General features: G+C 32.0%; 1 protein-coding gene across 6 annotated transcripts in view; it reads right to left on the bottom strand.

The window, feature by feature from the left end:
• LOC140435526 (band 7 protein AGAP004871-like) overlaps positions 1 to 24,195 on the bottom strand; it is an 85,587-nt gene that overhangs the window by 5,411 nt on the left and 55,981 nt on the right. For all 6 annotated transcript variants that reach the window (XM_072524265.1, XM_072524266.1, XM_072524270.1 and 3 more), the window contains 5 exons: positions 13,519 to 13,619; positions 11,990 to 12,145; positions 8,920 to 9,017; positions 4,232 to 4,393; positions 447 to 612 (listed from right to left, as the gene is read on the bottom strand). In XM_072524265.1, the coding sequence (XP_072380366.1) occupies positions 447 to 612; positions 4,232 to 4,393; positions 8,920 to 9,017; positions 11,990 to 12,145; positions 13,519 to 13,619 (683 nt within the window). The remainder of the gene's footprint in view (positions 1 to 446; positions 613 to 4,231; positions 4,394 to 8,919; positions 9,018 to 11,989; positions 12,146 to 13,518; positions 13,620 to 24,195) is intronic.

The following is a 24,195-nucleotide window of genomic DNA, read 5'->3' as shown; positions in this document are numbered from 1 at the left end:
ATTAAAAACCGAAATAATATATCGCAAAAAATAAATCTCTATCAACTAAATGCAACTTTAAATCCGGTCAACTAAATATCCTATTTGATTTAATTCGGCAAAAAAAATATACAGCCATCTCCCATTGCGTATATACTGTTATATTAGTGTTAGTTTATCGGATTTATTTAATATTTTATATAAATATTCGTATTTATACCAATAAAGTATTATTGAAAACAAACAAAGTGTTTCTTCGTACCAATGGTCCCACTATAACCAGTAAATATAGCAGACAGTAAGACAAATAGTCCTATTATACCGATTTTGTTAATTGTAATAAGGGTGGGAGTTATGTTTATATCTCTACAGACTTTCCAAAGTTTCACTCTTAATTCTAACGAAGGTTAACCTCCAAATATATTAACAGAAAGAAAATAAAGGTTTATTCTTTAATATATTCTTACCTGTAAAGCAACTGGACTCTCATTGATGACATCTGAAGCTTCTCTCAATGCTCGAGATGCCTTCATTTCTCCTTCGGCAGCAATGACTTTTGCTCGAGCTTCTCTAGAAGCTTCTGCTTCGGCAGCCATTGCCCTTTGCAGCTGTTGTGGCAAACTGACGTCTTTTCTAAATGTAAATATATTATAGTTGATCAAATCTTATCATTTAAAACCGATAATGAACATGAAATAACCAAGGGTTAGCAGAAAATGTAATTTTTATAAAACGTTATGCTTCTTATTGGCAATGAATTTAACCCTTTGTTTTCTAGTGGTTTCACTGTGAAACCACATACAAATAAATTTGATGCTATGTTCTCGGTGGTATTTTCCTGAAACCGCTCACGTTATATGACGTATAAGGCTCCTCCTACTATAAAATGTATCGCGCATCGCCATTTACATTCTCGTTATTCAATTATTAGTTGGTAATAACCCGTGTTTTGAACTGTGCTGGTGGTATAAGCGATTTTGGTGTTTTTTTATATTATTTCGCTATGGCAGGTAACTTTATTTTTTATATACAATATTAGAAACATTTGTATCTATGATTAATACTTCCTATTACTAAAAGTTTTCAATTTACAATCAGTATATTGATGATATAAAATGCCGGTTTCATTCTGAAACCACTAGGAAACTAGATATGTACCTAAGTACTTATTTTTATTTCAGAAAAAAAGTATATTCATTCAGATAGCTAAACAATATGTCGTCGGGTGATCTATTCACATTATTAGAGAATATTCCTTCAGATAGCGAGTCAGATGAATCGAGTAGTGAGGAAGACGATTTGCTTGACATTGCGAATATGCCAATATTATTTGAAGATCAGCCAGACCAACCTTCAAGAGGCGACAATTCAGAGAATATTCTTGGTGATGAAGCCTTCTCGGACGACGAGGACGATATTCCACCTGCTATTTTGAGGGATATGGAACAAAGAAGAACCTGGACCAAGTGAGCGGCATCTTGCGTTACTAACATGAAGCAGTTTACTGATGAAACCGGTCCTAAAATTCCAGATGATATGGAGAGGCCAGTAGGTTTTTTTTACACTTATTTCCCGGAAATCTAATTGACAAAATTGTATTCGAAACAAACCTCTACGCTCTTCAGAAACGTGGTGGACACTCTTCATTCACACCAACTTCTGCCAAAGAAATTAAAATTTTCATTGCAATCAATATGTTGATGGAAATCAAAAGGTTGCCCAGTTATGTCGATTACTGGTCATCTAGAGAGGAACTACGAGATCACTACATTAGCTCAGCTATGTCTAGAGATCGGTTTGCTTGGCATCTAGGAAACGTGCATTTAGCAGATAATTCGGTGATGCCTGGTCGCAACTCGCCAAATTATGACAAGTTGTATAAAATTCGTCCTTTATTGGATACTTTATCTGAAACGTTTCGTTCTCCATATGACCCTTCAAAACATCAATCGATAGATGAATCTATGATTCGTTTCAAGGGTCGCAGTTGTCTAAAGCAATTTATGCCTCTAAACCCCATCAAGAGGGGTTATAAAGTTTGGGTTCGTCTGACGAGAATGGATACGTTTGCCAATTTCAGATATATGTTGGAAAAACTAATGATCAACCTAAAAAAGATTTGGGCCAAAGAGTTATATTAGACTTGACTCGAGATTTGGTGGCAAAAGGGTATCACGTTTTCTTTGATAACTTTTGCAACTCTGTGCCCTTACAAAAAAACTTCAAGCAGAATGTATTTATGCGTGCGGTAGTGTCAGGACTAACCAAAAAGATATTCCAAAAGACTTAGCATCTGAGAAAGAACTACAAATCCGGGGACAATCAGACTGGAGAGTCAGCAACGACGGACTGGTGTTTGTAAAGTGGAGAGACCGAAAAATAGTCCTTTTTTTGGGGAATTATCAAAACCCTTCAGAAGAAGCAACTGTTTCCCGCAAACAAAAAGATGGAAATTCACAAGTCGTGGCCTGTCCAACGATGGTCAAAGAATATAACCAGCATATGGGCAATGTTGACAAAACAGATATGCTGAAATCTGTGTATGAGATTAACCGCAAATTAAAAAAATGGTGGCACCGGATTTTGTGGCATTTCGTAGATATATGTGTAGTCAATTCTTTTATTCTCTTCAAACAAAAAGCGAAATGCACGGTTCCAAACTTGAAATTTTTTAAGTTATCTGTAGCTTCAGGGTTAATCGGCGCCAGTGGTAGTAAACCGTCAAGAAGTAGGATTGCTTCTCCTACAGTCACAGCGAAACATTTCAAAAAAATTGTGCCTTATGAGAAACGCTTTGACCAATGTTTGCATATGCCACAACACGGGACATCTAGACGATGTGCTTTTTGTAGCACTAGTAAGGATCCTCACAGAACCAGGTAGGAGTGTGCGACGTGTAAGGTTGGATTGTGCCTTTCCGAAAAAAAGAACTGTTTTTCATTGTATCATAAAAAGTAACTTACGTTTTATATTATTATTTAGTTATTATTTTAGTAACCTACTAGCGGACCAACTCGACATCGAGTTTTTTAAATGAAATTTTTATTTTGCGAGAAAAATATACAATATATACAATGGCCGGAAGTAAAAATATTTTTATCAATAACTCAAAAACTATAAATGACAATTTCGTGAACTTACATTTTTGAACTCTACGTTGAATTCTCTATTGATTTGACTAATAAAAACGAAACCGGAAGTCGACCACAAAACCGGAATGCAATTTTTAGTTCATCAAATGTCGACATGGATATCATTTAGCAGTTAATTTTGCATGCTGATCACGAATCCGGTGTCAGATTTGCTCTATCTTGACGTTTTATGCGCGTTTCGGGTCACTTCCGGTGTCGGATCGCAACCGGAAGTACATATTTAGATTCGTCTCGACGAGACCTTTCGATCCATATATACATTGTGGGGTCTAAAACTTAAAGTAAATTTTAACTTCCGGTCATCTCAAAACCGGAAGTGAATTTTTGTACCAAAAGTATATCTTAATAATCTTATACGTAATACTAATAATATTCCGAAAAAATATTTTAATTATCTAATATGGTTTTTGAGTAAAATGGTGGACAAGAAAAGGGCTTAGCGTTTTAGTATATAAGATCGTTCATATTATTATTATTTAGTTATCAGATTTTCTTTTATTTGGGAAAAATCTCTAGTTTCCTAGTGGTATCATGTCGAAACCGTAGCCTATTAAAAAAAATAAATAAAAAAGAATAATATTTTTCACTTTTTTGTCTTTTAACCCAATAGAGTAAGATTATTTAATTTTTACCTCAATTTTTAATTGTAAAAGTTTTCAGGAAACAATGGGTTAAGTAAGAAAAAGGGCTGCAAAGACGAACAATCTTCCTCTCGGAAAGATATTTAGCATACCTGCTAACTCCACTAGGTATCTATGTTCCAATATAAGGACAATATTATATAAAGCAAAGGAAACATGGCATATATTGCAATGCACAAACTACTAACTTTTAAGAGTAAGTACCATTTTAGATACAATTGTAAAAAACGCTAATAAGACGCAATGTGACCTATGGTTGACAAGTTAAACTGTATGACTACACTGAAAACAAAATGAAGATGAACTGAAAATTTTCGATAGAAAAGTGGGAAGAAAGATTTAGGATTTATTCGAGAGCAGCATGGCATCTACAAAATCCGTAAGAAATTTCAATTAGCTTAGTAATAAAAATGGAAACGTTCTTATAAACTACAGGACTATTATTTTTTTTATACTTACATTTCCACTCTTTCGACTTTAACTCCCCATGGATCCGTAGCAACATCCAATGAAGTCTGCATGGCATGTGAGATAGCTTCTCGATCGGAAAGAATCTCTGCAAGATTTCTAGTTCCTAAAATGTTTCTTAACGTAGTCATTGCCAATAATCTTGTAGAGTTACTATAAATTACAAAAAAAATAAATTTCATATTGGACGTTGTAAATTCAATTATAAAAATTAAAAATGGAAACCTAGATTTATGATGAAAAATTATTTAATTATTTTTTTTATACACGCTAAATAGAGTTTAGTATTCTTTTAAATTAAGTTTAACTATTTTTTGATGATTTGAAATATTTTCCTCTTTAAATAAAACAACAAAAAACATAAATTTTTAACATATTAACTGCTTTTAACAGCCTTTTATTGATGCAGAAGAATAAAGTAAGTTATTTGATACTAAATTAAGGATAAATTGCTGATAACTAATTTATTAGACATTTTGGTTACTCAAAAAATTTTTATTAAGATTTTCCCGACGAATCCATACAAAACCAATAACATATCATTGTACGGTATTTTCAAAGGTGTACACAAAAGACTTCCTTTACTCGCATATTTCTAACATCGGCCATATTCAACACTCTAAAGGACCGCCACACATGTTGCATACAGGACACGTGTATGCATAACACTACTTATAGAGAAAAAAAGCCCCACATGCCACGGACAGACTAAAGACGTAGCAATCTTATCCCTCCACATAACACTCATATTTAAAATGCTTTGCGTCTATACTACGGAAAAATCAGACGAAAAAGTACTAGGCATGGAAGGTAAACAAATAAGAACCAGAATGAAATGAATGACGGACATAGAACCCGACTGCAGAGGAGCAATATAAATATCTACGTAAAGATGAAAAAGAAAATCCACCGAAAAAAGAAGAGACAAAATATGAACAAAGAAATTCAAACCGAGATCGACTATGTGTAGAGATAAGGAGGGTAATATATTGACATAACAGCAAGAAATTCTAAAAAGATGGATACAACGTTTTAAGGAAAAGTTTGAGGGAGGTAGGAGGGTGGCGAACCCTGATTAGACCAAGAAGACAACAGAGAAAAGAGTTCACCAAGAATAGCCGAGATTATAACAATAGTAGACAAATTACAGAACAATAAATCACGGGATTCGATAAAAGGCATCAGAGCTACTGAATAAAGGGGAGAAGATGCATTACTAAAAACAACAAATAAGCTAAAGAACATCACAGAGGTACTTTTCAGTGCGTCACAGTTTTTCGATTTCTTTCTAATGCATTAAGTTGGGTGTGACGGAAAAAGCGGTAGTTCCGTGATTAAACAGAACTATATTGCAGCGTTAGAACAAGCTTACATACATAAGCGGTTCTTTCCTAACCTACGTTTGATTCGTTGATATTTAGATGCGCGCTTTCTCTAGCCAATCAAATACGCCTATTACTGAACGTTGACTTAAAACTTCGTCCATGCTGGCCATTCTTTAGAAGTGTTGAACAGCAAGTGACGGCTGTCGTTCAGATCAGTATTTGTACATAGTGTTGGGTGTTTATTTATATTTGTGTAGGGCCAAGATGACAAGATATACGGAAAAAGAACAAGTACTAATATTAAAATTACTTAGATATTTTCAATTGGAAAAGGAAGCTGGATAAACATTATTACCAATTTCTGCTGTTTGTAAAGTATTTAATTATTAATTAAGTATTTTATTACCCTGAAAATAAAATTGTTTTATTTACCGTTTATTTCAGCGTGTTGCTGAGGCGTTAGAAATTTCTTCTCTAATTAATGTTTTGCTAGGTTATGACCGAAATATTTCACCATGAATTCGTCTAAGGATATATCTTTAATGAAACTCTCCACTGGCAGTATTTTTCTATAATTTTCTATTACACTGATATTCAAATTCTACTTTTCAGTGTTTTCAATACTATTATTACGCATTAGTGAATAAATAGTTTTCAATACTATTATTACGCATTAGTGAATAAATAGTTTTTATGATTAGAATTATATTTTATTTATGTAATTAATTTATAAGTTACCTAATAAATTTTTGAAAACAGTATTTTTTGTGTAACTTATACTATGGCCAAAAAGCAGTAGTGAGAATAGAAGACATAACATCAGAAGAAATAAAAGTACAAAGAGTTGTTCGACAAGGGTGTATACATTCACCAGTATTATTTAATGTATACTCGGAAGACATATTAAGTAAGGCAATGGATTAACGAAATGTAGGCATTAGAATTAATGACATGATCATAAATAACCTGAGATACGCTGATGATACAGTTATTTTAGCCGAATTACATGAAGACCTACAGATACTTCTTAATTAGGTGACCGCAGTAAGCGAAGAAGAATATGGACCATCACTCAACAGAGCAAGAAATATATGATAATACCAAAGACAACTCAGGACATTCGTGAGATATATGTACAGAATCAGCCTATTGAAATAGTAAGAGAATTCAAATACCTATATACAACTATTAATGAAAACAATGGCAGCTCTCAAGAAATACGAATCAGAATCGAACAGGCCAGAAGCGCAAGCTTCTCTGCTGTAGAAACTTAAACCTTAAGTTAAAAATACGACTGCTGAGGTGATATGTGCTATCCGTATTATAATACTGGATGAAAGCGTAGACACTGAAGAAAATTGACGTGAGGAGACTGAAGGCATTCGAGACGTAGATGTACCGAAGAGTACTAGAGATCTCATGAGTAGATGGAATAACCAACGTTGAGGTAATGTGACGTATGCATAAGGAAAGAGAAGTACTAACAATTAAGAGGAGAAAGTGGGATATATGGGTCATGTGATGAGAGGAGATAAATATTTAATACTTCAGGTCATTATGCAAGGAAAATCTGAAGAAAAAGATCCATAGGAAGGAGACGTAACTCATGTAATGACGACTTATTTAGAGAGGCGGTCCTAAAAATAAAAATAGCTGTGATGATTGCCAGCTTTCGACGCGCAGACAGCCCCTTGAGAAGAAGAAAATACAAAAATTCAATAAATGAATCATTTTGTTGTCAATTTTAAATGTTTCCATATTTATAAATTTAATAAACAATATTGTTTACTTTTTAGTTTTATTAATATACGGGATTACCCACATTACAAAAAAAAATATATCTTAACATATTTTGTAATAATCAAATCTACTCAGATGACCTTGCAATTAAAATACTAGTAATTCCACAAGCTTTTCACCTGTGGCTAAGTAAGATCCTGGCATCTGTCAGATTCTTCAATAATTATATGAAATAATTCTCGACACACCTAATTCATTCTATGACGTCATAATTAATGACGCACTGAAAAGTACCTCTGGGATGTTCTTTAATAACAAATATATGGTTGAATAAGCAGTAGAGTGGAATAGCGGTAAAAATTTTTATTAAAATCCTTTATAAAAGGTATATAATTAAAAACCCAATCGGGCTATATCAAAACATCAAAACGTTTTCTGAATACATATTCCATCATCAGTGTCTAGGTGCACATTTTTTGAGCCACTAAATATCTGGGTAAGAACCAGTTAAAAGTTATTGGTTTAAATTTATTTTACATGATTAGATCTTATATGTTAAGATGTTAGTGTTACCAGTGGATTTGATAAAATGGCAACGTAAGACTCTACATGAAGTTGCTGGTCCTGAGACAAAGTGTCTACGAGGACTTGATGATAGCAACTTGAGAATAGCGGTATTATTGTACCATAACATAAAAAAGGAGACTGGTTAAAATGTGGAAACTACTGTGGAATCACGCTGTTTAATAAAGAATCCTAGAACTGTACAAGATCCAAAAAAGTTCGTCGAGCCAAGGATGATGGTAATAAAATTATTAATTTTAATTTCTATTATTTATTTTAAGAGTAGCTGTTTTGGTTGTTATTTAAGAGTAGTATATTTATTATAAGAGTAGTTATTTATATACATTTTCCGTCGACCATCCATTTATGATTAATTTTAACACTCTCAAAATCATTGATTAATGACCCCTATTAATGAGTGATTTTCTATTAATGAACGATTTTATTATAGGCAACACAACATACATTGCTTGTATAATAATTTAACCACATTTAACGCTCTGTGATTGGCAGTGACCTGTGGTGTAGGCAACCAAACATATAGGTACTTATTTATATTCCCACTAAAAAATTATTTAAAATGACATAGCCGCTGTAAGTACTGTCTGTCATTGTATGTCATTATTTATCGTTAAGTAAATTAAAATTTAAACTAAGATATTTTTATTTCTGAAAAGTTCGGTCGACGGAAAAGTTTTGTAACGAACTTGTGAATTAAAATGGCGATTAACAATCTCGAACATTAACGCACTCGCTTCGCTCGCGCGTTAATATATCTCAATTGTTAATCGCCCTTATTAATACACTTGTTGGTTAAATAACTATTATTGCCGACCTATTTTTTGTAATTAATATCACAACCCCACATTTGATGGTGACAATAAAAGTCTCTCATCAAAAAGTTAAATATACTACAACGGTAAAAACTTGGTCCGTTCATTAACTGGTGCCTTTGAAAATGTATTGGTAACTCCTGATATAATATTTGATTTATTAAAAGCAGTAAATATCATTTAATTTATTAAATTCAATAAATAGAGTTTTACATACCTATAATTAGTTACTTTAACAACAGCGTTTAAAGGATCTTGTATTCTATAATACACTACTGCATCCACGGTAACTGTCACGGAGTCCTTGGTCAAAGCCTAAAAAATTTAAATATATTTCTAGATATAATTTTTGAGTTTAATATTGTTTATTCGGAGCTTGACAGATATGTGTATCGTTTGTATATAAAACTTCCTAGTATTTTTACAGGGAGAATACTCATGGACGACATTGTCCTTCTCAGTGCTGTACCCAATCTAATCATCAGTAACTCCGAACATTAGCGAGATACAAGGCGATAATTGAAAAATGTTAAAAACGACAGGGTTATAGATCTTGTTTTTAGGACAAATTTTTAAAAACTTTAATAACACTTTTTGGTAGATATATTATGAAAGGTTACAGTGAAGCTGAACCCTGGGGAGGCCTACGTTCAGTCGTGGACAATTTAGGTTTTTCAGATAGATAGATAGATTAATAAAGAGACTTTAAGGCTAAAATCAGCAGTGGTGCTGAAGAAGTCAACATAGGAACATACGGTCTTGGTAAAAGAAATAACAGGGAAGATAGAGTCGCATAATTTTGTGTAGAGAACACCCTTTTATTAGCCAACACCTATTTAAATATCATCTCATAATGTTATTACAATAAACTCATCCGTAGACATAAAATAAAGCATCATCAGGAATTAAATTCCTTCACTCCAGTGCAGACATTTATAGCAAGAACAATGCAGTTAGAATGGATTTTAAATTCAAAAGGTTTCCTAAATTCGATAAAGTGGCAAGAAAAATAGATATTACACAATTAAAAAACGCCCATAGAAAGATATAAGTCTCAAGGTTAAGAAAGCAATCGAAACGATAATGAATTTATTAAAAAAATAAAGATATTCAAGAAAGATGAATTGATTCAAAAAGAAAAATAACTAAGATTCTTAGTATTGTTCTGAAGCTATTTTCTTGTGGCATCATAAGTAATTACTACTAATTACACTAATGTTTGTATTTTGAGAACAATTTCCTAAGTGGAAGATTGAAACGTCAATAAACTTACTTTAACCGTTAATTTTGGTTTATTCCCATTTAAATAGTAACTAAATAAATTGTTATGAGCTTGCTTTAAGATAAAGCTAAAAAGAACAATGCCGTACCAAAATCAAAACAGGCTGGAGATTTCAAATCCGAAAACATTTAGAGATGCATTAAAGGCAACTAGTATGTTGAACACACAAGACAACTTAGAAGAAATGTGGAAATGTTTTAGAAATGCCATAGAAACCTCTGTAGAAAGAACCAGAACCGAAAAAAAGATCATTAAGAGAAACACTGGATGACAGACAGAACGCTGCAACTCCTCGAAGAGCGAAGGAGAATTAAATCTCTCATATATCAAAACGATAGCAACAAAAACGAATCGGCAAGGTTAAATAGAGAAATTAAAAGAGCATGAAGGGATGATAAAAATAAACATAAAAATGAAGAATGCAAAGAACTAGAGAGACATGCAAAATGAATCACACAAACAATAATGGATCAAAACAAACATATTCTAAAAAAAGAGAAAGGGATTGCGGAGGTATGGAGAAAATATTGTCAAAGTCTATATGCAGATGATCCCCAGAATGCAAATTACTACGAGTTCACTGCAGAAAGAGAACCAAACATTCTAAAGTCAGAGGTAGAAAAAGCAATCAAAAAATTAAAAAATAGAAAATCTCCTGGCGCAGACCAGACCACCGCAGAAGTTTTAAACGAGACTGGAGATGTTGGAGTAAATGTTATGCATATGATCTGCACAAAGATTTGGGAAACCGGAGAGAGGCCCAACGACTGGATAACATCCACTTTCATCCCAATATTCAAAAAAGGAACCCCGCTAGATTGTAGCAACTACAGAACGGTAACCCTAATATCCCATGCAAGCAAAGTTCTAGTTCATGTAATACATGAAAGACTAAAAGCTTTTCTATTGTATCAGATATCAGAAGAACAAGCGGGATTTTTCCCAGGAAAAGACCCAAGAGAACACATCCTTAATGTCAGACAGCTAATCAAAAAAACTCGTGAATTCAATACTCCTATGCTTATGTGCTTTGTGGATTACACAACGGCCTTCGATAAAGTCAAATGGCAGCAGCTATGGTCCATACTAGCGGAAATGGGAACACCCCACCACTTAATTTAACTATGAAAATAATAAGTGCACAGTAAAAATAAACAACACCCATTCCAATCATTACAGAACAGAGGCAGGTATCAGGCAGGGATGCATAATCTCGCCAACTCTGTTTAATATCTACAGCGAACACATTATGCGAAAGGTACTAGACGGATGGAATATCAATAGGAAGTCAAAAAATCAGTAACTTGAGATATGCTGATGACACTTTAATAATCGCGGCAAATCAAGAATAAATGGAAGACATAATGAGATGTCTGGAGGAGAAAAGCCAAACATATGGACTAAAGCTAAATAGGAGTAAGACAAAGATCATGATGGTAGACAGAGCTCGGAATAATCTTCAACACATTAAAGAAATTGGGGGCTTTGAAGTAGTAAATAGTTTCTTATACCTGGGGTCCCTAATAACAAATGACGGAGGGTGTGACAGATACAATGGACAAACTTGCGACAAGGAAAAAATACATTGATAGCGGGAAGTTCTTTTTTCCTTCAACGTATATGGAAATATAAACGTTAAAATAAACTCATTTTATAGTAGATGTGATGAAACTACGTATTTGCTACCCAAACAATAAACTAAACTCAATGCCAAACAATACCAAATATAAATCTAGGGTCAGCCAAATCACGATGAATTACTGTATTATTGGAGATATTTTAATATTATGTTGCGATAGGTTAGGCTACTTGATATTGTCTTTTCTTTTAATTAGGTTTACCTTTCATAGGTACAAGAAACCAGTTCACCAAATATGTTTGCTTAGATAAGGAGATATGTTGAGGAATGCAAGTTTAGTTTCGTCAACCAAAAAATCTTCGCATTTCTACTTTGGTGTTTTAATTTTTATCCATTTTAATATAATACAAATACAAACTTACATACCTCTTGTGGTGGTACATCAAAAGAAATAGTTCTTAGATCCACTGTAGCAAAACTATCCATACATGGCAATACGAAGAAAATTCCTGGTCCTCTTGCTCCCCCTCTTCGAACTCTACCTAGACGAAATATAACTGCTCGTTCATATTCTTGGACTACCTAAAAATAAACAAAATAAAGATCTAAAATATATCAAATATTTCTTATAATCTAGTCGTCAGAGATTTGGCCTATAAAAATCATACGAACAAACTGAATTTTGCTGACTATTTCACTAGACTATTTTTACTTGATAAAACGTCATAACAATGCCACGTTTCTTACTGACAAAACTCCTTTCTGCCCGTGACTTCTCAGCGACAAAATTACGACAGATCCGTCACGAAGGTGTCTGGTAATTCTATTGTCACTTTGACAAACGTCATTGAGGCGTAATCAATTTTGGACAGATATAATGAATCCAGAAGAAAAATCAAGATTTGGAAGCCAGTTAGGTGAAGAAATCAAAAAATTGGTTTCGGAAAATGTTCCATTAAACATTCAGAGGTCAAAAAGCTCTATTTGAACCCAATTTTTGGAGTTCCTACGGATGAGAAATTTTACGCTTGAAAGATGTACTACTCTAACGGAACTAGCAAAAATTTTCCAGAATTATGCCTTTAACATGAAAAAGGCAATAGCGAAGGCTATAAAGAGTTGTCTGTAAAGTCAATGTGGAATACTACAGCAAAAATTGTACAAGAAAAATATTTGCAGCTTCAAAGTGTTCAAGAAAAAAGAAGACTTAGTTCAAAAGCATTATCCACCGGAGAACTATTAAAAATCATCCAAAGCTACGACGAGGAAACCCCCGATGGAGCACAAAAAAAGTTTTTTCATCTTTGGTCATTTGAACTTGCTATTACATAAATTGTACATAACACAAGTGTGTTATGTACAATTTATGTTTAATTTCATGTTTATTACATTCTGCACTTGCTGGATAGCCCAAATTTGACGAAATAAGTCTAAAACGTTAATCACAAAAAACATTTATCATCCATTAACTTCGAGTTTTTTATCGAAGTTAATCAATTCTCTTCATATAAAAAAACGTTTCTTGGCTTATTTCAGATGCCCCTGATGATGCTGTAGAAAGCGAAGGCAAGATTTGATTATTAAAATTGTGCTCGATATTTGCCTTTAATGTTTCAAAGTTCATTTATTCGAGCATTCAACCTTATATAAATAACATATCATATGTCTGTAGAATTTTATTTAGGCTTTAATATCTAAGCGCAAAAAAAGTTGGTATTAGCAATTATTTGAGTGTAATTGTTTAAAGTCCTGTGATGTGCTGGTTTGCATTTTAATGATTCCACTCTGTGAGTTTTTATTTGTTTGTAATTATGTTCTATGTATTAATTGTTTTTAATAATAATTTTAGTGCACTCCTAATGAAGCTATTATCGTTTTATATTCTTCTCACTAGTATATTGTCATTTAAGACTTTACAGTAAAAGTAAAAGTATATCTGATAAAAAAATACGTACCTTAAAACACCAAAATAACGAAAACGGTAGGGTAAAAATAAGTAGAACAATAGATCCTACAGTGACCACAAATTCCACACAACTCATGATTGAAGGTTTTTCTGAAAATAAAAATTATTAATATTTAAGATAGACCAAGGAACTTTTAAAAAAATAATAATAAATAATATTTTAAACGTAATAATATATGAATAATTATTTTTCTACAGTTACGTTTTATTTTTATTTTGAAACCACTTTATTTTATCTAAACCAGCTTTTCCCAAAGTTTTAATCTTCAGAGCTTTTTTTATTATTTTTACTCCGTCTCTTTCGAGTCCTGTCGAACTCCTTTTCCGACTGTGAATATCCCGGACACTTGATTTTCAAATCGCACGGTTGCTAATTTGTTGTAGATATAAGTTTGAGATTAGTTTAATCAATCATTTTAATCTATTTTATTCAATTTTATTACATTTCATTCTATTTTATTCCATTTTGTTCCATTTTATTTTCTTTTATTTTATTCCATTGTATTCCTTTCTTTTCCATTTTATTTCCTTTTATTCCATTTTATACCATTGTATTCCATTTTATTTTATTTGATTCACTTTTATCTTTACATTATCCTTATTCTGTATTCATTGCAACTCCACTGAACATAACTCACTCTCTAAACAGTGTCCAGTATTTAAACACCAATACAAAATCAAATCAATTATTGCTTTAGAAAACACTACCATTAAAGAGGCAGAAACCATAACTTACAATCCGTCATACGCCAAGGTAACTACAAATAATAGATTCAATATCCTCAATACTATACAAAATTTCCCTGCCTTGACCGCTAGCGTCCTAGAAGGTATAAATCAAAATCAATCCTATGTACCTACTTTTAAAAAACCAAGAAACAAACGTAAAGCTATCTCTCCTACTTCGATCAAAAACGTACCAACTTTTCCAAGATTTCCGAATGCTACAAACACCTCATCTCAACCTATAATCCCTAATCCCTACAGGGATGAGTTTATGGCTTATAAAGAAAAAATAGAATGTAAAATAATCAATGAAATTCCAGCCTTGATAGAAAATATTATCAAGAAAATTAACCCTAAAATATTTTTACCTAACTTACAAAAAAATACAAAGGAACAAATTGAAAAAATGTTGATCAGCCTGACAGATATTAAAAGCGATGGGAAACAACAGGACATTTAACATACCTCAGTGGAACTGTCAATCTATAAATAAACATAAACCTAGTTTACTTAATAATCTCGAGCACAACATTGTTGATGTCATTTTACTTAATGAAACATGGCTTTCTAAAAATAAAAATTTTGTTTTAACAGGTTTAACGAAAAACTTTAATAAAGGTATTGAAACGTGTGCAGTTTTTATAGAACAAATCAAATTGGCAATCGTTTGCATTTATAAACCACCCAAAGTAATAGTTCAATTGTAGAGATTGGGAAAATCTTTTAATTCAATTTAGTGGTAGGATTGTCATTGATCGGGATTTCAATCGGGGTTCCTTGAAAGATTCCGCTCAGGGCAAGTGTATAGTAGACGTGCTAGATAACAGTAATTTAGTTCTGCTAAACGACTGTAGATCGACCAAAGTAACAGGACCTAATGAACTTCCATCAATGGTGGATCTATAGCTATGGGATGTTGGCACCTCATTGATCGAATTTCGTAAAAATAATTATACTGTCTGAATGGTCACGTTTTGGTCACAAATGGTCAGCTGGTTTCAGCTTTTGGTCAGTTCTGGTTAATTTTTTATTAAGGGTTGAAAATTTTCAAGGACAAAAAAAGATGTTGGCACCTCATTGAACGAAATCGATAAAACAAATGATTGTATTCGATAGAGATTAAAATGCTGACAAATGGTCAGATATATTGAGCGTTTGGTCAGTTTGCTTTTGGGGTGAAAATAATTAATAAAGTTGCAATAACCTTAGCACGCAAGCGCAGTCCATTAAAAATTTTAAAAATACCAGGATTGCAGTGCCTTGCCGCAATAAACATTTTAAAAATACTAGGAGAACAGTAGGTTCCCGGGTTTTCCTAAATCACTATGTTACAGCTAGTATTTCTAAAATATAATAATACCATTCGAAAGATCACAAATTAATCTCCAATGGTCAGATATTTCCAGAAATTGGTCAGTTCTAAGTAATTTTTTATTAATTATTGAAAATTTTTCAAGGACAGTTGATGTTAGTTTCTCATCTAAATCTTTACATTTTTACAGGACACCAAGTCTTACAGTGTTGCGCGATTTTGAATATGTGATGAATTGTAAGTTTTCACCCAGACACATTGTTTAGATTCTAATCATAGGAAGCGGTTATAGTAAAACTTGTTGATATCTAGACAGTGTAACAGTTGTTAATGATAATACGAATCGTAATACATTTCTTTGTTTTGGATATTGCGACACGATTAATACAAATATATTCCAACGGGATTAACTTCGTTGGTAGGTTTGGCAAATATGCATCTAAATACACATGCTCTCAAATATACACCGTTGTCGCGTCTAAAAATTAGTTTTTCTCGTCTAATATCATTGCTATATTTTTGTAGAATATCCAATTTATAATTCTTAAATCTGATCTGATTTTTATGCAGTCATTTTACTTATTCTTTTATTAGAATAAATGTAAAAAACTATTACTTAGACGCACAAAGTCATAGCAGTTGAAATTAAGAAAATTGCTAAGAGTCATTAAAGATTCTGAAAATTCTGAAGTGTTCTGAGACATACTGTGTTCTGACTCAAGTATTCTGCGACTGTTTTCTGTTAAAATATTGATATGAAGTAAACAAAATTTAAATATTAGCGCCATATGTCATTTACAGGAAGTTAAGATTGATACAATATAAACTGTCAATTGTATTCACTTTTGGAACAAAATAAAGTAGTCTTAACCGTATACTCAACTGGTTCGTTTCATTTATAAGTTTTAACAGATTATAGTGACTCAGACCATTTTTTCCGTCGGTAAATAAGATAAACGTTGTATACTAGTAAGTTTTGAGGTTCACAATAGCAGTGAATTACATGTCTACGGTGCCAAAGCTATTAGGTCGCGAAAATTACAATGATTGGGTTTCGCAGTGCAAAATTATCTTGTTCTAGAAGGTTTGTCCACGTGTTTGGACGGAACTGAAACCGAAGTAGACAAACAAGAAAAAGCTAAAGCCAAGTTAGTTCTTTTGCTTGATCCATCGTTATATATACATATAAAACAAGCAAAAACCGCTAAAGAAATTTGGGACGCTTTAAAAAAAGTTGTTGGGATTGTTATTTCTATCGATTCAATCAAAACAAAAGTATTGGACATGGAAAGTGATGTTGGTAAGTGCGTTTGCAAGTGGTACTAGTAACAGAACCAATCACAATAGACAGTTTGAAAATCACAGAAGTGATGACAGATGAATAACAAGAGACAGAGATCTGTCGAAAATTAGATGTTATTGTTGTAAACAAACCGGTTACTATGAAAATAAATGTCGGAAGGTTAAAACATCCAAAAAACATGCGTTTAGTGCCGCTGTTCTCAACGGATACTTAAAAAAAACTGAATTCACAAATGAGGGTTTCAGTTGTTAAAAAGACGTGGCATCAAAGATGAAATAAAAAACAGCAAGCGCTCAACGCTACTAGTTTAAAGTGTCAGTTGTGTGAGTTTTTAAAGCTTGCATCAATAAATAAAATAATATACACATTATCACTTGTCAAACCAGTGCCATTGCGACTTTACTCTATTTTACTTTCTTTTTAATAATTCGCATTTTTAACAAAATTATCTTTAACAATTGATGATAGTAAGTTTCCTTATCAGATGGTAATTGGTAGTTTGATGTATTTATCTGTTTTGGCCAGAACAGATATATCATTTACAGTCAGTTTCTTGAGCCAATTTAACAATGTATATACTGAGTCTTATTTGAAATGTACAAAAAGAGTATTGAGGTATTTAAAAGATACTATTAATTATTCTTTGATTGACATTCTCTCATTGGGCAAGCAATACATTAGATTGTAAGATCCTTCACTGGATATGTATTTAAGCTTTGTGGCTCTACAATATCTTGGCAAAGTGCAAAACAAAAATCATTAGAATCCGTAAACTAATTTTCGAAACCAAATTCAGAATTCTGCTTTAATCTGTGCCTTCTAAGAATTGCAAGGCAAAACAGACGTTGATAAAGATGTTATTAGAGACATGGGGAATCTAAAAATTGCATTCCACAACATATCTCCTTAACTAAGCAAAATCCTTAGCGAATTGGTTTCTGGTACTCGTACAGAGTATATCGGAATAAAAAGAAAAAGACAGTTAAGATTTGATTTCACGTACAGGGCGCCTGCGCATCCGCTAACGAAAGAGCGACTGCGAAAGCCGTTCTGATGAGGCCTATTAGGCCGAAATACGTATAAGCGGATGCACAGGCGCCCTGTACGTGAAATCAAATCTTAACTGTCTTTTTCTTTTTAAAAATCATTAGCTTTATCTAGCTACGAGGCAGAATATACGGCCTTGTCAGAGGCTGTTTTTCTTAGGGGTTTGCTAAGTGATTTAATTGAAAAAACTGAATGTATTACCTTATTTAATAATAATCAAAGTGCATTAAACCTATCAGCAAATCCAATGTATCATAAAAGAAGTAAGCGTATTGATGTAAGATGTCATTGTTTGAAAGACCTAATATCTGACACAATAATTAATGTAAAATATATGCCTACTGATGTTATTCCAGCTAATGTGTTGACTGTTAAAGGTCTAGTTGCTAAAAAGCTGCATATATTATTGAGACTGTTTGGTATAGGTAACCTATAAATTTTGTTTAATTCATAAGTGGGGTTGTTAAAATATTGATATCAACTAAACAAATTTAAATATTAGCACCATCTGTCATTTACAGGAACTTGAGATTAGTACAATGTAAACTGTAATTATATTCACTTTTAGAACAAAATAAACTTAGTCTTAACTTTATACTGAACTGGTTTCTCAACCATTTTAACAAGTTTTAAAATTTTCTACTTCAATTTTCAGTTAAAAATTTCCATTCACATTTGTGAGACGGATTGCTCGCCCATAAACAGCATTATAAGGTAATGAAATATAATTCTAAAAGATAGCAACATAGATATCTTTAACACCAACACCAAAGCCGTTAAATCTAGCTTTCTACCTGCTTCGACCTCTATATCATACTGTGTATGTCTAGGATAGATACATGGATGTTTTTATGTACCTACGTGTATGTGTGTGTGTCTGTATATATATTCTTTTATGTGTATGTATAATTCCTACTTGTTTTTATTCTCTAAAATATGTTTGTTCTAAAACATAAATAAATAATTTACTATTTTTGTTGGGAATAAGTCACAATTTCACTTTAAAATAAGTTTATTTAATGTTTCGATTTCCACTTCGAAAATTGTTCTCAAAAGTCAAATTATTCCCAACAAAAATAATGTATTGCATTAACTGGATATTAGTAGATACACAGTTACATGATCAGCTCATCTTTCCTCATTTTAGTTGTATTTTTTTAAGTCTTGATCCAGTTTTTTGAGATCAAGGTTACTTAGATCGTTTTGTATTTTTATTTTTATCTACGCAAATATATCTAACGAATATTAAAATCATTAATAAATGTTGAAGTTGTTTGTAAAATGAATAAAACATTAATCAAAGCCACGAGATATGCTATTATATAATATTTAAATATTTAAGTACTTAAAAATGTAATTTATGTAAAGCAATTTTATATTGGTTTAAAGAAATATTGAGAGACTAACAACACTGTACAAATCAGCTGTTCCTATTTTAGTATCAAAGAGTATGCGCATGCGTCTGTACAAGTAAAAATGAACCAATTTTCATTACGGAACACTACACAGATGATATTAGGGTAGTGTTCCGTAATGAGATTGAGAATGATGAAATTAGAACAGCTGACGCGTACAGTGTTGGGTGTCTTTCAATATTTCTTTAAACTTAACGATTAAAGATTAAACTAAAACTAAACTTTAATTTTTAAGTAAATATTATATAATAGTATAGCTAGATGGCTTCCATTATTGTTTTATTCATTGTACATACAACTTTAACATTTATTAATGATTTTAATGTTTGTTAAATATATTTACGTACATGCTATCAAACACGTGACCTTGATCTCATGTACCTAGTATACATACTAGTATTAAATATGAATAAGAATATTGTTCTGAAGCTATTTTCTTGTGGCATCTTAATGTAATTTACTATTTTTGTTGGGAATAAGCCATAATTTTACTTTAAAATAAGTTTATTTCCACTTCGGAAACCGTATTTTGAGAACGATTGTCGAAATTTTCGAACGAAGTGAAAATCAAAACATCAAATAAACTTATTTTTAAGTAAAATTGTGGCTTATTGCCAACAAAAATAGTAAATTATTTATTTATACTTTATAACAAACACATTTTACAAAATAAAAACAAGTAGAAATTTCAGATACACACATGTAGAAAAAAATAAATACATATACACACATATATGTGAATATATACACATACACGTACATAAAGACTTCCATGTATCTATGCTAGATATACACACTATGATATAGAGGTCGAAGCCGGTAGATAGCTAGATTTAATGGCTTTGGTGTTGGTGTTGAAGATATTTATGATACTACTTTTTAAAATTATATTGCACTGCTTCATCATGCTGTTTATGGGCGAGCAATCTGTCTCACAAATACAAAACAGCCCTCTATGACTGAACTTTAAGCTAATCTTAGGTATCAAGAACTTTATACGGTTAATGAAGAATAAAGCTTTAATTTTACATTATTTACAACAACATATACAAAACAACATTACTTGTATTCCCGTCTCTATTAAAGTGTTACAAATTTAAAAGTTACAAGCATACTCCTGTAAAGGAGCGGTCTCACAGAACGTGAAGTGGCATTCTTCATCGGCGAAGAGAAATAGATAATACGGAATAGAAAAAGAAAGAATATAAAGACGAGAACAAACACAACGTGGAATACCGTATTTCTCTCAATATTTGTGGTTTACGATCCGTGTGATAGGATAAAACTGTCTATTTATAGCCGGCGAGTGCTATTCCGTTGTTTGTCGGCAAATCGATCCAGTTCAAAAAAATCAGAAGCTAAGGCACTGCATATCCAATTATAACAAACTTGTGTTGGATTTTTTATTATTGTATAAATTACCTAACTTAATAAAATTTTTACCACCAATACTGATGGCGTACAACAGACTTAACCCTAGATACTGACCATTGGAATGGTCCGACTACATTTTGAGATAGGTCGAATGCATTTACCAAAAAGCAAATATTTACTAATTTCACAATAACGTGGGGTGCCAACTGTTGTCTCTTTTCTGATCGCCAATATCGATATCGTTTCTCGTTTTAATATCGTTTCTCTTTGCAGAAGCGAAGAGTATCATTCCACGAGCTATCTGATTCCTGCTTAAGACACTCCTGTTATGATAAAAATAATTACAACTGCACAACCTAACGTAAGAGAATCTAGGAAGACCTTAGCTAATGTGAATTTTTAACTGAAAATCCAAGTAGAAAACAGTAGCAGAACACTTGAATCAGAATACAGTATGTCGCAGGACACTTGATTTCAGGGATCTTTAACAACTCTTCCCAATTTTATCAATTACAGCTGTTGTGAATTTGTGCGTCTAAGTTATATTTTTTTACATTTTTATAATAAAATAATAAATAAAATGATGGTATAAAAATCAGATCAGATTTAAGAATTACCAATTGGATATTCCACAAAAATATAACAATGATATTAAACGAGAAAAACTAATTTTTAGACGTGACAACGGTGTATATTTGAGAACATGTGTCTTAGGATGCGTATTTGCCAAACCTATCAGCCAAGTTAATCCCGTTGGAATATATTACTATGAATTGCGTCCAATATCCAAAACAAAGAAATATATTAGAATTCGTATTATCACTAACAACTGTTACACTGTCTAGATATCAACAAATTGTACTATAACCGCTTCCTGTGATTAGAATCTAAAGAATGTTTCTGGGTGAAAACTTACAATTCATCTCTTATTCTAAATCGCGCAATACTGTACGACTTGGTGTCTTGTAAAAATTTTAATATTTTAATAAGAAGCCAATATCAGACTGTCCTTGAAAAATTTTCAATAATTAATAAAAAATTACTTAGAACTGACCAATTTCTGGAAATATCTGACCATTGGAGATTAATTTGTGATTAATGGTATAAATATATTTCAGAAATACTAGCTGTAACATAGTGATTTAGGAAAACCCGGGAACCTACTGTTCTCCTAGTATTTTTAAAATGTTTATTGTTCCAAGGAACTGCAATCTTGGTATTTTTAAAATTTTTAATGGACTGCGCGTGCTTGCTAGGGTTGTTGCAACTTTAATAATTATTTTCACCGCAAAAACAAACTGACCAAATGCTCAATATATCTGACCATTTGTCAGCATTTTAATCTCTATCGAATACAGTCATTTGTTTTATAGATTTCGTTCAATGAGGTGCCAACATCTTTTTTTGTCCTTGAAAATTTTCAACCCTTAATAAAAAATTAACCAGACCTGACCAAAAGCTGAAACCAACTGACCATTTCTGACCAAAACGTGACCATTCAGACGGTATAATTATTTTTACGAAATTCGATCAATGAGGTGCCAACATCCCAGAGCTTGGATCTATCCCTTGTTACACCAAATTTAATTGGATACACCACATGGGATCCTGTTCCCGATACCCTAGGTTCAACTCACTTACCTATAGTAATCACCATCGACTTAAAATATCACCCTTGTACAATAATCCCTTCATCTAAATGGAAAGAGTCTTCAGCAAACTGGAATAGCTTTAAATGTGATATAGAAAAAACATTGTCTGAAAATATAACTGATATTATCACTTCAGCGGAACGTTTTGACTTCCTATTAAAGACAATTGACGATGCTGCCTCATTTTCTATGAATATCAAAAATTCATTTTAGCCATAATCTCGAATTCCAGTCTGGTGGGTTTATGAATGCAAAAATATGATCATTTCACGAAAACCTGCATTCAAAATATACAAAGAAGCATCACATTTTGAAAACTATATTTAATATAAACAAATTCAAGCCAAAAGTAAACTCTTGTTCACAAACAAACAAAAAAGTTCGTGGATTAACTTTGTGAATACTTTAAACAAAAATACTCCCATCAGTAAAATTTGGAATTTTGTTAATAAACTCGTGAATAAAAATTACCGTTCAAGACTATATCACATGCTAAATGAACTAATAGAAGAGTTGCTCGACAGATTTGCTCCTCCATATGTTGACCTTCCTATTCAGGGTAACAGTAAAATTTGTAAATACAATATTTTGCAGGAAAGTTTTGATATGAAAGAATTTTAGGCTGTACTCAAGTCTTCAAATTCCTCGGCTCCGGGGCGCGATCAAATTACTTATAACATAATATATTAATTACCTCTTATATAAATAAACAAAAAAACTTTGTCTTACATAAATCAATATTGAGTGACTATAATGATCACGTATAATGTATACCGATGGTTCCAAAAAAGAGGATGGTGCCACAGGTTGTGCAGTTTACATGCCACATAAAAGCGAATCTTTAAAAATTAAACTTCCATCACATCGTTCAATATAATATCGTCGGGTTACAAGCAAAATACACTAAGTCAGTTTTTGTCATTTTTGCAATTGTTGATATTGCAATTTGTTTACTTTATGTACTAGCAAAATCCATTAAGTATTTTCTCATCCTTGACAACACAAAACAATAAAATTTTACATTCACTAAGTCTTTAACAACAAATTTTTGTTCAGGCAAAATCCATTAAGTGACTTAGTGTATTTTGCTGAAGGCAATTATTTGACATAGTGGATTTTACTGGTTAAATTTGGTTTTAAAACTCCCGTTAAAAACGATTTAGTATTTAGTATAAAATTTTTATACAAGTTTCAGCTTGCAAAATATTTCTTCCTCGCTTTATGTGTGGTTATTGATGAGTCAGTTGTGTCCCAGAACTTGAAACGAAAAGTTCATTATGAAACGTATTGACAAAATATTTGCCAACGTTAAAAAATTGGAGAACGGTGAGTCACATAGTTTATTATTGTTAGTTTAGATTTGATTACAAAAGTTTATTCTAATGTTAGTAAAATAAATTATTTCATTTTAGAAATACTTCAAATATTACCATCAAATAATGATAATGGAAATGAAAATCAAAAAACTTTTGCAACTTTAACACCTGTGGATCCTGGATCACTTGTCAACACTACAAAAGGTAAACTATTTTTTTTTAATTTCTCTTAAAACATTTTATTACGTTCATAGTTCATCCTTCAATATACATTCTTACGATTACTCTAAAACAACACTCACTCATTTTGTTTTATAATTAAATTTATTTTTCCTACTACTTATTATGATGTCATAGCTTCAGTTGCAAGTTGCAAAATTTTATTTTAATTATTTTAATACTTTCACCTTTCATTCAGTAATAGAGAGTTATTAAAAATAGTTAAGGACGACACTTTTTTAAAAAGTTTTTAATAAAATTTTATGCCATTATACAAATTGAAGTTTTTTACTTCTATGTAA

The sequence above is a fragment of the Diabrotica undecimpunctata genome, chromosome 3 (assembly GCF_040954645.1).
Source record: "Diabrotica undecimpunctata isolate CICGRU chromosome 3, icDiaUnde3, whole genome shotgun sequence".
In the NCBI taxonomy this organism is placed as follows: domain Eukaryota; kingdom Metazoa; phylum Arthropoda; class Insecta; order Coleoptera; family Chrysomelidae; genus Diabrotica; species Diabrotica undecimpunctata.
Note: the sequence above shows the minus strand (reverse complement) of the source record. Positions and strands in the feature narration are given on the sequence as shown.